Source organism: Ziziphus jujuba, chromosome 8, assembly GCF_031755915.1.
Source record: "Ziziphus jujuba cultivar Dongzao chromosome 8, ASM3175591v1".
Classification (NCBI taxonomy): domain Eukaryota; kingdom Viridiplantae; phylum Streptophyta; class Magnoliopsida; order Rosales; family Rhamnaceae; genus Ziziphus; species Ziziphus jujuba.
This window is the reverse complement of record NC_083386.1, coordinates 9,857,362-9,872,384: the sequence shown is the minus strand read 5'-3', so window position 1 is coordinate 9,872,384 and position 15,023 is coordinate 9,857,362. Positions and strand designations below refer to the sequence as shown.

Below are 15,023 nucleotides of genomic sequence, written 5' to 3'. Positions count from 1 at the left end.
TGATGGTGTCTGACGGTGTCAAATTTCAGTAGTTAAAAAGACGAGACTTCAGATTCGTTGTCTGTTTATCCATCTCGTTTGATTTGTTTCATTGCTCTTTATATTAGGTAACTTCTAAGCCTGCATTTAAAAAGTGTGCTATAAAATATAAAATTGCTTAAGTTTACACTATAATTAGCAAAAATTGTGAGGTGGATATTTATTTGAAGTTGTGAATGAGAGTTGCTTTTCGATATGAGAAAATTCGTTTACTTAAGAGAGAAACTTGATGAAAAAAAATAAATAAATGAAGAGCTGACAAGTTTTTCCAATACAATAACTAGAAAATTTAGTTGATTTAAGACTTTCGTATAACAATAATTAAAAATTCCTTTACATAAGAGAAACAGGTACTTGAGGTTAGAGAAGGTAACAAGAGAAAAGATCATTGAATAAGAGAATCGGATACCTTATGAACAATTCTTAGCAAAATTAACCTTTTTTTTTTTTTTTTAAACAAATATATTTTACAATCTATTCAAAATCCGTTATTCCCTTAGTCCATTTTTTATTTATTATTAATATTTTTAACTGTTTTATTTTCGCGCAAAAATAATATTAAAACTAACAATATTAGAATCCAAAGATAAAAGATAATTATTATAAAGAAAACATAAATGTACAAAAATTAAAAATTAACATAATTTTATTACTTGTATTATAATTATACAAGTAACAATATCTGTAAAATATGATTTATATATAAAACTAATAAAAACGCAGACACATGCAACGTCCACCGCCGCACGTAAATATATATATATATATATATATAAGGTGACGGTTGGTGAATTTCTTCAATTTATTTAAGTATTGCATATGCTTAGGATTGATTGCTAATTAAAGAAATAGTATATAAGCTGATGCTCATGGTGAATATTCTTCGTGCCCTCCCCCTCCTCCATATCCTGACCCATAACCCGACCCGCTACCGTATCCTGATCCGCTTCCAGATCCACCGCCTCCACCACCTCCGCCGCCATGGCCACCGCCACCTCCTCCTCCTCCGCCTCTTCCACCTCCACTTCCACTTCCGTACCCACTTCCATATCCCGATCCATACCCTGATCCATAACCCGACCCACTTCCACTGCCTGACCCTCCACCACCACCACCTCCTCTTCCGCCTCCGCCTCCTCCACCACCTCCTTTCCCACCACCTGAACCATATCCAGATCCATATCCGGACCCATAACCACTACCCGAGCCTGAGCCAAGACCCGAACCACCACCTCCTCCTCCTTTACCACCTCCTCCACCACCACCACCACCACCACCAACATTTCTTAGAGACCTAGAAGCAAGGGAGAGGTCCACTAGGAATAGGACCAAAAATGCAGCACCAATCACCTTTGCGCTGCCCATTTTCTCTATAAGACGCAAAACTAAATGCAGGACGTGTTGGCTGTGAAAATGATAAGTGCTTGGTACAATGCGTATATATGGGTAGGTATAAACTCAATTCTCTTGAGGAACCAAAAATTTGTGTATGGTGAAAAACATTAGGGTAGGAGTCCATATATATATAGGGCATGGTCATGAAGTTCTAATTGTTTCTTTTTAATCGCAGTACATTTTTGATTGTGATAATTATTATGGGAACGTGTATGTGGGTTTTGCTAAGTGGTGTTGGTGTGGTGGTGGGATTTGTGATATGGTGGGAATATTTTTTTCTTGTTCCTTCATGCGAAATTCTGTCCTATGCAATAAAGGTGTTGCTTCCACTTTTGACTTGATGGGGGGGGTCCTAAATTCAAAAATGATGTATATATATATATATGAAAAAGATGGATACGTGGATATATATATATATATATATATATATGAAAAAGATGGATACGTGGATATACATCATTTTTGAATTTAGGACAACCCCCCCCCCCCCCCCCCCCCCATCAAGTCAAAAGTGGAAGCAACACCTTTATTGCATATGTTTAGAATGGACCCAATTACAATTAATGAATGTCATAATCCCAAATTACCAAAACAACATTATTTAAGAACAAGATATTATACACATGTTAGACGGAGGAAAAAAAAAAAAGGAAAAAAAAAAAAAAGATACTAATATAATGTCAAATGAAAAAAGCAGGTTATGAAAATCAGCCACAAAGAAAACGTTGACATAAAAGTAGTCTTCCAATATTTCATATGGCAGTTTTTTTGGTTATGTGTTATAATTCTACTAATTATGAATTTGTAATTAACATACCTAAGCACAACTTTCACTTCATGTGGCTCTTGTTAAAGACGCCTTTCTTATCCATATGAATATTACTCAAGCCATTCCAATTCAACTCTAAAGCTTTATTAACTAGTAGTCACACCAAGTGCACTGATAATTTTTCTTAATAAATGATTTAAAACAAAAAATGTAACTGAACAAATAATAATCCTTGACATCATAATATATATTTTCCATTTTAATCTAAAAAATTGTCGCTAGTGGTCGAAACTTATATATCATATCTTGTCGTTATACAAAGATAACCTCAGCAATCTCCGAGTAAGATAAATAAGGACACAGTTGAAGGGGTTTACGCGTATGAAGGTCTAATGGTGAAATGATAGTAAGTTTTTTCTTGTAATAATGATTAAAATAATAGATGAGGGAAGACACTTAAATTCCCATACATATATAATACCACAAACAACAACAACCCCACTCATGCACCTACTATTGCACCCACTTTGTCTTTCTTTTCTTCATATATACTCTTCTATATATAGCGTGACAAATGTCAATAATCATAATAGAGTACTACTCTCTGTACTTTTTTGTGTGTGTGTGTGTGTGTGTGTGTGAGTGCTCATTTCCAAAGCCATAGCTTGCATGCACTTTGCATATTCAATCATGCCCTATCTCTAATCTTTGCCAAAATAGTAAACGCTCTTTGTCCCTTCTGTTGACTCCTAATTGATTCCCTTAGCTTTTTGTGAAATTAATCTTTAATTAATTTCTTATTATAACCAACAATTTCATTTCCGTTTGATTAGTTTAATTGACTTATTTCATGATTACTTTCTTAGTGATGGTAGTGTTGCTTTATCTATATGCATGCATTTTAGGTAAAAAGTGGTTTATCCTAATACATTCATGCATATATAGGTTAATTATGAGAGATATGCCTTTTGAGCTTCCATGATAGGTTAAAATCACTCTGTTAGAGTGATTATATATATACATAGGAATTATCTTATAGCAAGGTTATAGCATAAGTTTCCATGAAGATTAAAACCATGAAGCATCCACCATAAGGCCCCACATATTAGTTCATATCGATCTTAAAATTGACCCTGATACAATTATTTTTGACCTAAAAAATTATGAAAAACATACACACAATACACATATATACATTATACATACACATATATCTCGGTAGCTTCCCAGGTACAGCAGTCCACCTGACATTCGTCTGCACGAAAGAATGCACACAGATTAATTATACAATTAATTAAAAGTACTTTAGATGCAAAACATTTATAAGCTCCTATACAACACCATCCGAGTACTTTTATTCTATTTAATTACCAAAAAAGGAAAAAAAGAAAAAAAAGAAATACACTTTTATCAACCATGGACTTTCATTTATGTATAAAGATACTAATTGATTATATATATATATATATATATACATATATATGCATACAAAATTGCATAGCAACTCTGTTATAGTGAGATTGTACGCGTACAATATGGTATATGTTAGTCCAATTTCTCAACAGTAAGAGTTTGATTTATATACACATGTTATACAACTCTATTAATATAGACGAGGTTGCCCACTGGTCCATGGGCATTCACCATTGCTTTATCATGTCTAACTACTAATAATACGATAAAAAAGCCTAACAATAAATGGGAAACCTCGTTCACTACAGAAAAAAATTATACATAAACATATAATATATATTTTTGACAATGATCTCTCAATTTATTAAAAAAAAAAAAATAATAATAATAATGATGACATGATAAATGTTAAAAGGATATTACATCCCTAATAAAAATATTTTTTAATTAATTAGATTTCTATATGTAAAAAATTGTCATCCATACCAAATTACCATAACAATTAGTTTCTACTTAAAAGGATAGCAAGAAGGATGATTCACATCTTTGGTATTTGTGGCCTCCTAAACAGCCATCACAAGCATAATATTTGAAATAATTATCATCATATCATCATCACAATATGTTTTCTGTCCGTGGAAACTCGATCTCCTTCTTCATCTATCTTTTTTCTTCTTCCTTTTAAAGAGAGAGTCAGTTCCTCTATATTCCAAGTTCAAGCTAGATATAGTTTGTATATACCATAAGTCCTTCAAGATTTGTTTGTGAATTTTTTTCTTTTTAAATTGGTTATTTAAATTTAGGGAAATGGAGGTGTGCAATTGATTATATAATAAGATGTGGCTTTTGAAGGGAGTTGACATAATTAAATGGAGGATTAATCAATTTTGAAAGAGTCAGAATTATATATACAAGTTTTTGTAAAATTAGACAGCCTATTTGTTTAGTTTTTCGGTGGTAAGAATTTAATTCAAATTAAGACAAATTGACCAATATAATTAATTATTAGTTAATTAAATTTGCCACATGTAAATAAAAAAAGAAAAAAAAAAGAAAACTAAATTATGTAGAATTAGAAGTATACTAGAGCATGAAAATAATATTAGTAAATAATAATGATAATATTAATAATATGACTCCTCATCAGTGTGGAGGAGCTCTAGAACACAAAGCAGACCTTTCAACTCTCTATCATACCCATCATTTCAGTTATTGCCAATAAAGCACCCACCATTTCAAAAGCAAATAAAAAATTAAAGTATAGCAGAAGCATAGAGGAGGTCGTCACACGTTATTGAAATTAAGGTTCTATTTGGAGTTGATGGTGGCTTAAGTAATATTTAAACCCAATTTTATTTGAACTTCGTACCTAACTTTTTTTTTTTTTTTTAATCTAAACTTGATTCAGATTTAGCCCATCAAAATTATCCATCGCTAATTCGCCTGAAATTGTTAATGGAGAACAGAATCTAATTAAGCGGCTTAGTAATGCATTTTTATTTTTTATATTTTAATTTTGTGTAATTTACTTAATTACTTCGAATGAATGTTAGTTAGTATTCTAGTAAAAGTAATTTGTTAAGACAATATATCTGTAAAGAATTATAGATTTTCTCCTTTTACTAGCTAGTAGGGGACCTAATTAATTAAACCTATAAAATTGAGTAGGGAAAAATTAGATATTACCAAAATATCTATACAGTCATACACACTTGGTTTAAATTTTCATGTCCATGACATAAAAGAGAAAAAGCACGTATGCTTAAAATTTGAAAGTTACAAACATAAACGTTTTGCCTTTTTTACTTGTATCAAACACAAGTAAATATATATAGTTTGCAATATGCGACACAATACCAAACACAACATTCATGACGCATACTTAATTAAATAATTTGCTACGTACACAAATCCCACCTACATATTCGCTCAATAATATAAGGCGATGGGGACATGGCTGCAACTTATTTCATGTTAACAAATCCTAAACACACTATCAGAATGCCATCTAAAACAAGTAAAAATGGTTGTACATGTTCATGTTCATGGTGAAAATTCATTTCCTCCTCCTCCTTCCCCATATCCTGATCCATAGCCCGATCCATAACCCGAACCACTACCATATCCTGATCCACTTCCAGAGCCACTGCCACCGCCACCACCACCTCCGCCGCCGCCGCCTCCTCCACCTCCGCCGCTGCCTCCACCGTTACCACTTCCGCTTCCATATCCACTACCACTTCCATATCCCGACCCATAACCCGACCCACTTCCACTTCCTGATCCTGAGCCTCCACCTCCACCTCCTCCGCCGCCTCTGCCACCTCCACCTCCTCCACCACTTCCATTCCCACTACCCGACCCATATCCGTACCCGCTTCCAGATCCATATCCAGAACCATATCCGGACCCGCCGTTACCACCACCCGACCCGGATCCACCACCTCCACCTCCACCTCCTCCCCCTCCTTTACCATACCCTCCCCCACCTGCACCACCATAACCCGCACCACTTCCGGAGCCATACCCCGAGCCATAGCCCGAACCATAACCGCTAATGCCCGAAGCACCGCCGCCGCCACCTCCTCCACCTTCACCACCACCACCTCCACCACCACCACCTTTAGTTCCCTTTAAAGATCTTGCAGCAAGGGAAACATCCACAAGGAGCAAGATCAAGAATGCAACACCAATAATCACTTTGTGGCTGGCCATTTTGCTAAACTCAATGTGCGTTTGGTCTACGAAATGCACTTCTTGTTTCTCGATCTCTTTTGTGTCTATGAGTATATATCACTCACTGTATATATTATATATGAGAAGCAACTCGCATCAATGGGGATGAGAATAAGTTGAAGATAGAGCTCCCTTTATATAGACATTGTAAAAGTTTACCACTTTTCAAGAGTTGTTCTTGATATATTCTAGTAGCTTCTGTATATTATATTTAATTATTAGATTATGATAATAATTTGGAACGTGTTTCATTGAGTTTTTTTGGACTGTGGTGTTGGTGGCGGTGGTGGTGGTACTGTGAGTAATAATTAATGTTAATTTTCTCAATTTAAGGTCCTTTTCATTGGCAAGTCCCCTAGCTCCTATGTGATAAGTGTTGCTTCCACTTTTGACTTGAAGGGAGTCGACCTTATAGTTTATAATTCTGACCAGTAAGCTGCTTCTCACACCTATTCCTCTATGTTATTGTTATGTATGCCACCTTTGACGAAAATATTTAATTTATGATTAAGCAAATAGATTTACTTGATTTTGTTTCATATGCGTGTGCTCAATTATTAGCCACGAATATTGGGCACAGTAATCGAGATATTCCTCTCTATGATATTGATTTAAAAAAAAAAAATCATTTCTAGTTCAAGATACAATACTTTGTATTTTGCAGGACAAATTTGGTAGTTTTTAAGTTTTGTTCTAATTACATTAGAATCCACTTTTGGAAAATTATTATTAATCTTTGTTTAGTTTTTTATAATCTACCAAGGAGACTCATCTATTTATTTGTAGACTCTAAAAATCAGTGTTTTGTAATTAAATAATATAATAAAATATTATTTTTTAAAAAAATTGCTAAAATTAATTAATAAAAATTGACAAATGTTGGTTATAAATGTAATTACAACAAATTCCAATGATTTTAAATGAAATTTTATCTATTTTGTATTAATAGAACGGACACTCTAACACGTCATACCTACATAATAGATACGTCTATTATGAAGCAAAACCAATCCTCTCATAATGATAACACACACACACACACACACACACACACACACACATATATATATATATATATTCAACAAACAGTCCACATATGCCATGTTGCTTAAAATATTACATGAAGATGTTCCATATATCTACATATTTGATGAAAAAAAGAACAAGAAGATACAATATAATTTGGAAATTTGATATATTTATTTTGTGTAAGACAAATGCATATACATTAACAATAAGGAATTGCCTGAAATTGGACGATGGATTAAAAGAAAAACACACACGCACATACAAACAAATAATAAAAGAAAAAATGAAATGTGATAGTAAATGAGATTTTTCTACCTTAATCCCATAAAATCTCGTCCTCAATAATTAGTATTGAGGAGAGAGTATTATAAATATATATAAATATGATCATCTTTGTCAAATGATCATCAAGAAGAAGTTTGAGTTAGCCTAACACGTATCAAGTCTCTTATTTTAGATATACTAACTAGAAACGCCGATAGAACAGAATGAAACTGTAGGCCACAAACACACCCACTATATAAGCCACCAACCAACCAAAATTCCTTTTAGAAATCTCTCACAAACAAATATATATATATATATATATATATATATATATATATGTATATATATATATTGTATAATAATAATAATAATAATGATATTACATAGTGGTGGGGCTTTGTCTTCCTTTTTGGATATGCAACCTTAAAATGACAAATGGCAATAACACAAACTAACACCTTGTAGTTTTGCGTGGGATGGTCATTTCTAAAGCTATATGTCACGTCCCGCGCAAAAGGATTAAAACCTTTGAGGTTTAACTGAAAGGTTCTACACTCTCCATGAAGATCCATGAAAAGCCCGGAATATTCTAGAGGATTCAAGAGAAACCTAGACTAATGGAGATGAGAATTTCTCTAGAATACTACATGTAAATATCTTGTACATAACCCTAGAATAATCTAGAACCCTAACTAGATAGGTGACATGTGTACATATCTAGAACTTTCCTACATGCCAAGCCCTCTATATAAAGGGTTGGTCTCTCATTTGTAACATATCTAAGAATCCAAGCACATCAAGAATTCTAGTAATATTCTCCATATTCTCTCAAACTCTCCTACTTCCTACTCTTTTACTCTTAGCTTCCGCATTTTAATAGCTTGTGAGCAAGGCTTACTTAGCAAGGGAGGTGCTAAGTGCCGCACGGGAGTGTTGGAAAAGTTAGGCCCGTGACATATAGCTAGCTTGCATGCACTTCTGTCTTCCTTGCATCCCAATCTTCCCAAAACAGCGCATGGGTTACTTATTGTCGTTTTCTTTGACTTTCTTGTATGAAAACAAACCCACATAACATACGCAATATACAACAATCAACCTCAATCAATTGCATGCGAGAGAGAGAGAGATAGTTTTGTTTGGTGGGAGAGGGAGAGGAAGAGGGCCTCTAAATCATATTCAAGAAATATGAGACTAGCTTAATCTTTTCCTCCGTATCATACAAAACAAACCAAAATAAATATATAACAAACCTATATGGAATAAAGTTTATAGAGAATATTATATTTATTAATTTTGATCAGCATTGCCAGGAGAGGCTTCTAACAGTATTCTCATGAAAGATAGCCATATATGGTTGATGAAATATCTTTCAATTCAAAGTGCATCCTAGTGCTGAAGTTTTGCTGAAAGCAGCTCATGTTGGTGGCTTTACATAACGGATCATACAAATCCAATCCTCACTAAGAAAATTGATCTGCCCCCATGAGAAACTTACTAGTTAAACCCATTACTTGAATTTTAATTTTAAACAGGATAACAACTCCGGGGGATTGGATCTGGTTGAAGAAATAACCTTCATAAAAGTACTTCCACTGATGAGATCTTGCTGAAAGCATAAGCTAATGACTTTAAATTAATAATGTCATCTTTCTAAAGGTTCTTGTGGGGTGAAAAAGCTGGAAGTAAGTCTAAATTTTCATGATATTCTTTCGTCCATGCCGAGCTAAATGAGGTAAGGTGATTATATACTTTCCCTTTTCCAGGACAGGATATTGACAACGATACTATTTGTAAACGATTACAAAATGGACTAAAAAGATTCATTAAATTATATCACTTTGAGATTAATTAATTAACTCCTTGATTAAAACCAACAATTCTTTTTGACCTAATTAACAATTACGCAAATTAAGCACACACATACACATACACGAACATATATATTATAGCACAGTGTATATCGCTTATATAATTGAAAAGTAAAATTTCATATGTCATTTAGGATTTTAAATTTAAATTCATATACCAATTTTCTATACATTCAATGACTCAACACTTTGCCACATAAACATTACTCATTTAACTAAATCCAAGATTTAGATAGAAGAATTTATCGGCGTCAAATTGGTTACTATGCATATAGTGAGAGAGGAAGGAAAATATCAGAGTATGTACACAAGCATATTGATGCATTGCAGTTGGCAAAATAAAGTTTTGGAAATTAATTAATTAATGGTCAACATGGACTTTCAAGCACTTTAAGCTCTTCATAAAAATGTTCTTTATGCTTCGAACCATGAACGAGCTAAGACACCCTGCTTCTCATGTCAACATATTAAGTTTTTAATCTACATAGGTATTACCTGTGAAACAGGGTCGTATCAGAATCAGAAGAAGCAGAGGAAATCAGAGGAAGAAGAAACAGAAAAGCATAAAATTTGGTATGGGTCTTCAACAGCCTTGAGCTATAACAAGCCTAATATTTGACATAATCATCATCATCCCAACATTATGTTTTATAGTCCATGGAATCATTTCCTTCTCCATCTTTTTTCTTCTTCTTCTTTTTTTTTTTTTTTTTTTTTTAATAAGTAAATTTTGAATTAAATATTTATTTTTTAAAATTTGCTTATGGTTTTTTTTTTTTTTTTTTTGTTAAAAATGGTTAATTTATTTGTTATATGTATGTATATATAAATTGAGGAAGGAGGATTTCATCATTATGTCTTGATACCAAAAGACTTAAGGTTATCATCAGTGATTATTAGTAACTATGTTTTTTCTTTAAAACAAGATAATGTGTGCAAATTAATGCTGCTTGTTAACGCTTGAACCTCCACCTCTCTGCTCCTTCCACCTAGTGCGGCAACAATGGCCGAACTCCACAACCAAGTCAACATGAAAACAAGGCCTTATAGGCACCGAAAGGTTGCCAGATTCAGGTCTCCCAATGTTTAACTCAGTATTTGAGTTTAAGTGGAAATGCTGAAGAGGAAAAGCAGTGTACATATTGCATTGCATGTCTTCTTTTATATATTATTTTTATTCACATGGGATCCTTACACGTGGCTGTTACAAAGAAAATCTATGGCTAAGCATTCTTTGTTTTTATTGGGAATATGCACCTTCTTAAATGGGAAGCCTTGTAAGAGGAGATGATCTTCTAGTTCTTCTTGCAATCTACATACGGGTGGGTTGAAGTGCATGTGGGCCCCATGAGCAAGCTGGATGTTGCCTTGAATGGGCTCATCATGATAATTTTCATGGGCCTTTCTTTTAACATACTTTTAGGCTCAGGATATGTCACTAGTGATTTCCAATTATATACTCATAAGATGTGGCTTTTTGATGGGGGTTTAATAATTAACCTGTCAGTCAATATTTAAATATTGAAAGAGTCAGAATCCACAACTTATTGCAAAATTATACCCCATTACATATTTTTTGGGCGGTAAATTAAACTTTGTTCAAAATAAGACAAATTAATCAACGATATATTTTTTTTAACATACTTAAATATGAAACAGTTCCATTTAAAATATTTTTATCCATAATTTTTTTTTTCATGATAATTTCACTAAATTTAAATAAAATTCACAAACTAACCTACTTTAATTATATTATTAATCTAAATATTCGATTTTAGAAAATACATGCACCAAACTCACAGAGGCACAAATAAGGCGAAAAGTTTATAATTTTGGCCAAAAGTTAATAGGATTTTAGTCACCTGAGCAAGACAAACACTAAGCTGAACAAGAGACAGAGAGTCAATAAATATTTTGTAGGTATTCATACTTTATTTTATTGTCTGTATTATGTTAGATTTGATTAGATCATTGAGTTAACTCGTACCTGATTTAATAAAAATGATATAAAGATAATATGATGGCACCGTCTTCTATCCAAATTTCTTTATTGAGAAAGAGATCTGGCGGGATTAGGGTGGTTCCGGAAATACAAACCTTAAAATGACAAATAACGATCATAAAAACACACAAAAACTCACTCTTTGTAGTTTTGCGTGGGTCGCCATTTTAAATTCTAAAGCAAGCTTGCATGCAATTTCTAATATGAGGGCAGCTTTTCCCAAAACAGTCTTCTAATTATTCACGTTCTAGAATGAAAATAAATCCACATAGATTTGCAAAATACTACAATCAACCTCAAATCAATTGCATCCTAGATGGAGACAGAGAGATTGAAGTGGAGGAAGAGGGAGAGGAAGAGGGGGCTACAATATTTGTTGTTAGATGAAGCATTATCCAAAACAGAAAAAATGTTAATTTAGAAATTAGTAGCATTGATAAAGAACAAAATGTACTCACTAATTTACCAACAAAACAGTTTGCTACATATATTCGAGAAATATGAGCAGAGATCAACTTTTCCTACGTACCATATCAACAAAGCAAACTAAATATCAACAGCATTGCTACAACCCTTAAGAATCCAACCAGAACTTCTTCAAATGGATCACCAAGTCTGTTATGATAAAATGCCTGCTCAGACTCAGAAATAAATTTTTGCTGCATTATTAAAACCTAACTGATTTGGCTTATGAACAGAACCAGAAAGTACAAAGCAGTTAGGCTGACATTTTACATTTTAACAATTACCAAAAGTTAACAGCTTGAATAACAGGGAATTGGCTGATTCAACTCCTGATTTTCCTTAGAGTGGGTATAATCCACCTTGCAAAACAGCTTTTGGCTCACCTAGTCCTTAATCATACAAGAATCAGAAGTAAATTCAGGCTAATCTTTAGCAAGTTGTAAAATGCTTAATAAGTACCTTGCAATACAAGGAACAACAAGCACATTACTCGGTTTTACCATTATTGAAAAAGAGGGAAAAAGGGTATTACTGATGTGTATAATGTCCAAATTCTCCAACTACAAGACTGTCATTGCCTCCACACTGAATTTGTTCCAACAGACATCATCATCAGCTACCACATGATTTGTTGCGCAACTGTTGTAGAAGCTATATCAGCAGCAAAGCCATTGTGATTTGACAAATTTCCTAGATTTGTAGACATTTGTTGAACGGAAAAGTTCCCATAATTGGTAGACCAGTCACATTTTTGGCAAATAAAAGCTGACTTAAATTTGCCAGCATTCCATTTGACTGAAGTAATGCCAATTGTTGATTTCCAAACTAAGAATTTTATTATAGAGACAAGATATAGGATTTCCAGTCGATTCAGTAGTAACATTCATATGAGGAGAAATTTTGAGGAACAAAACCAGAATTATTGGGCAGTGTGCCATAAAACCTAGAACCAAGGTACCTTGTTTGGCAACTTGTTTGTAGTGAACTAATTGGCATTAATAGTAGATCTGACAAAATCTCACAAGATGCAATAACACGACACAAATCCACACCGTAATTTGTTGGTTTGGGTTGACAATATTATATTGGATCTGTATTAGTATTAGTCAATAAGACCTAATAAATTAATAGATTTTAACAGGTGAAATACGACAATACACGATAAACCTATTAAACCCATTAAAACGGAGTATTTTTGTAATCATATAACTTTTATAATATTAAAATTTCTTAATTTATTGTTAAACATGTATTAATTTATTTTTTTAATTTAATTTTTAAAAAATCTAAAAGCAAACAAAAATCTTTGTAAGTTTTTAAAAAATATATTATTTTATTATTTGAAAGGTAAGTTAAATTTAAATTTTTAAATTTATATTTATTCTTAAGGGGTTAACGGATTGGATGACAGGTTACATGATAATTTATTGAATGAGTTTGGATTAATTTATTTTCACACAAAAACTTAATAGGATGACAAGTTAAATGATAATTTATCGAATGGGTTTGGATTAATTTATTTTCACACAGGATTAATTTATTTTCACACAAAAACTTAATAGGTCGTATTTGGGTTCACTAATTTCATATGAACACGACACAACATGACACGAACATGATTTAACATGACACATTGCTAGATCTAATTAACAGAACAGGTCCTGTTATTGTTCCCAAAGGAGCACCGGGAATCACACTTTGAGAAAACATTCCAAAGTGAACTGAGAACCTTGATAAGGCATCACGAATAAATTGAGAACCAAAAGCCCGAAAACTAGATTGAAGACCAGCATATAGACCTCTAGGGCCTTCCTATTGCTCAAAAGGCTGTGGAAACCTATTCTTCCACATATATTCACATGTTGGTCTATTAAAGTTTCCTCTTCCTCTGACATAGTATCCTCTTCCTCTACCATTGTACTCTTATCACCACCAGAGTCTAGAAAAGAAAACTGATTATTATTACTAAAAGCTAGCATTTTGTTGACTCAATGGCTTTTGAAAATTGGGTGTAGGTAGATTATTCTGATTCTCATAGCCAGGAGTATTACAAGCTAAAGGACCAAGTAAGTTGACAGACAATCCAACACGATTTGAGGACAAATTAAAAGAACCTCAAAAATTTCCAGAATTTACAGTATTCGTAGAATTTCCAGTATTTCCAGAATGAACAAAATTGGCAGACTTGCTACCACCAATATTTAATACCACTGAAGTATCATACTCTTCCAATTTATGCTCAAAAGCCAACAATCGAGAATGAACTTCAGTTAAGCAAGTAGAATATCTCCTCGAAAGTAGATTTTCAAAAACTGCATCAAATTCGTGTCCAAGTCTCCCAAAATGTAAAATCAGTTTCATGCACAAATTCTCCAGCAGCTTCAAGATTATCAGCAAATTGTCTTCATTTTAAGCCGATATTCATTAACTCCCTTTCTTTGTCGACTGCCATCGTGTTTTACATCTCATAATCTGGGATCTGGCATCTTCCAAACATCAAATGTAGTTAAGAATCCAACTATATGTCTCAAAACTTCCTGCAAAATAGCTGATCAAATTCAACCTAGAAGCAACTGGTATTGTTTCTCAACTCCAATTCTTCTTTGATGTCCTCCATTCCAGTTTCTTTAACTCTGATTGGTCAACAAGCTTAACAAGCCTAACAAACTAACAAATTTGTCATTTTTTAGAACTGAATCACATGTCTAAGACTTGATTGGCTGCAGAACATTAAAGCAGATCCAATTAACTGCTGAGCTGGAAGCTGACTTGGCATGACTAGAGTAGATCTCTTTACCGGCAGTAACAAAGAGAGAGAGAGAGAGAGAGAGAGAGAGAGAGATTGAAAGCAGAGTTTTTTGTTTGGCGGAAGAGGGAGAAGGAGAGGAAGAGGAGGCTACAACAAACAAAATGACAATTTTGAAATTACAACATTAACATCGAACATAATGGCACAAATTTTCCAACAGAAGAGTTTGCTAATAACGTTTAAGAAATATGAGAGTAGATTCAACCTTTCCTTCGTATCATACCTACAAAC

At 33.3% G+C, this 15,023-nt stretch overlaps 2 protein-coding genes across 2 annotated transcripts; both read right to left on the bottom strand.

Annotated features, from left to right (window-relative positions):
- Positions 1-612: 612 nt before the first annotated feature.
- On the bottom strand, positions 613-1,763 carry LOC107413264 (putative glycine-rich cell wall structural protein 1). Its single transcript, XM_025072045.3, has one exon. It carries the CDS (start codon positions 1,402-1,404, stop codon positions 907-909), a length of 498 nt encoding a protein of 165 aa, XP_024927813.1. The 5' UTR covers positions 1,405-1,763; the 3' UTR covers positions 613-906.
- Positions 1,764-5,332: 3,569 nt separating this feature from the next.
- LOC107413273 (putative glycine-rich cell wall structural protein 1) lies at positions 5,333-6,632 on the bottom strand. The gene has a single exon (XM_016021182.4). It carries the CDS (start codon positions 6,329-6,331, stop codon positions 5,660-5,662), a length of 672 nt encoding a protein of 223 aa, XP_015876668.2. The 5' UTR covers positions 6,332-6,632; the 3' UTR covers positions 5,333-5,659.
- Between the last annotated feature and the right edge of the window lie 8,391 nt (positions 6,633-15,023).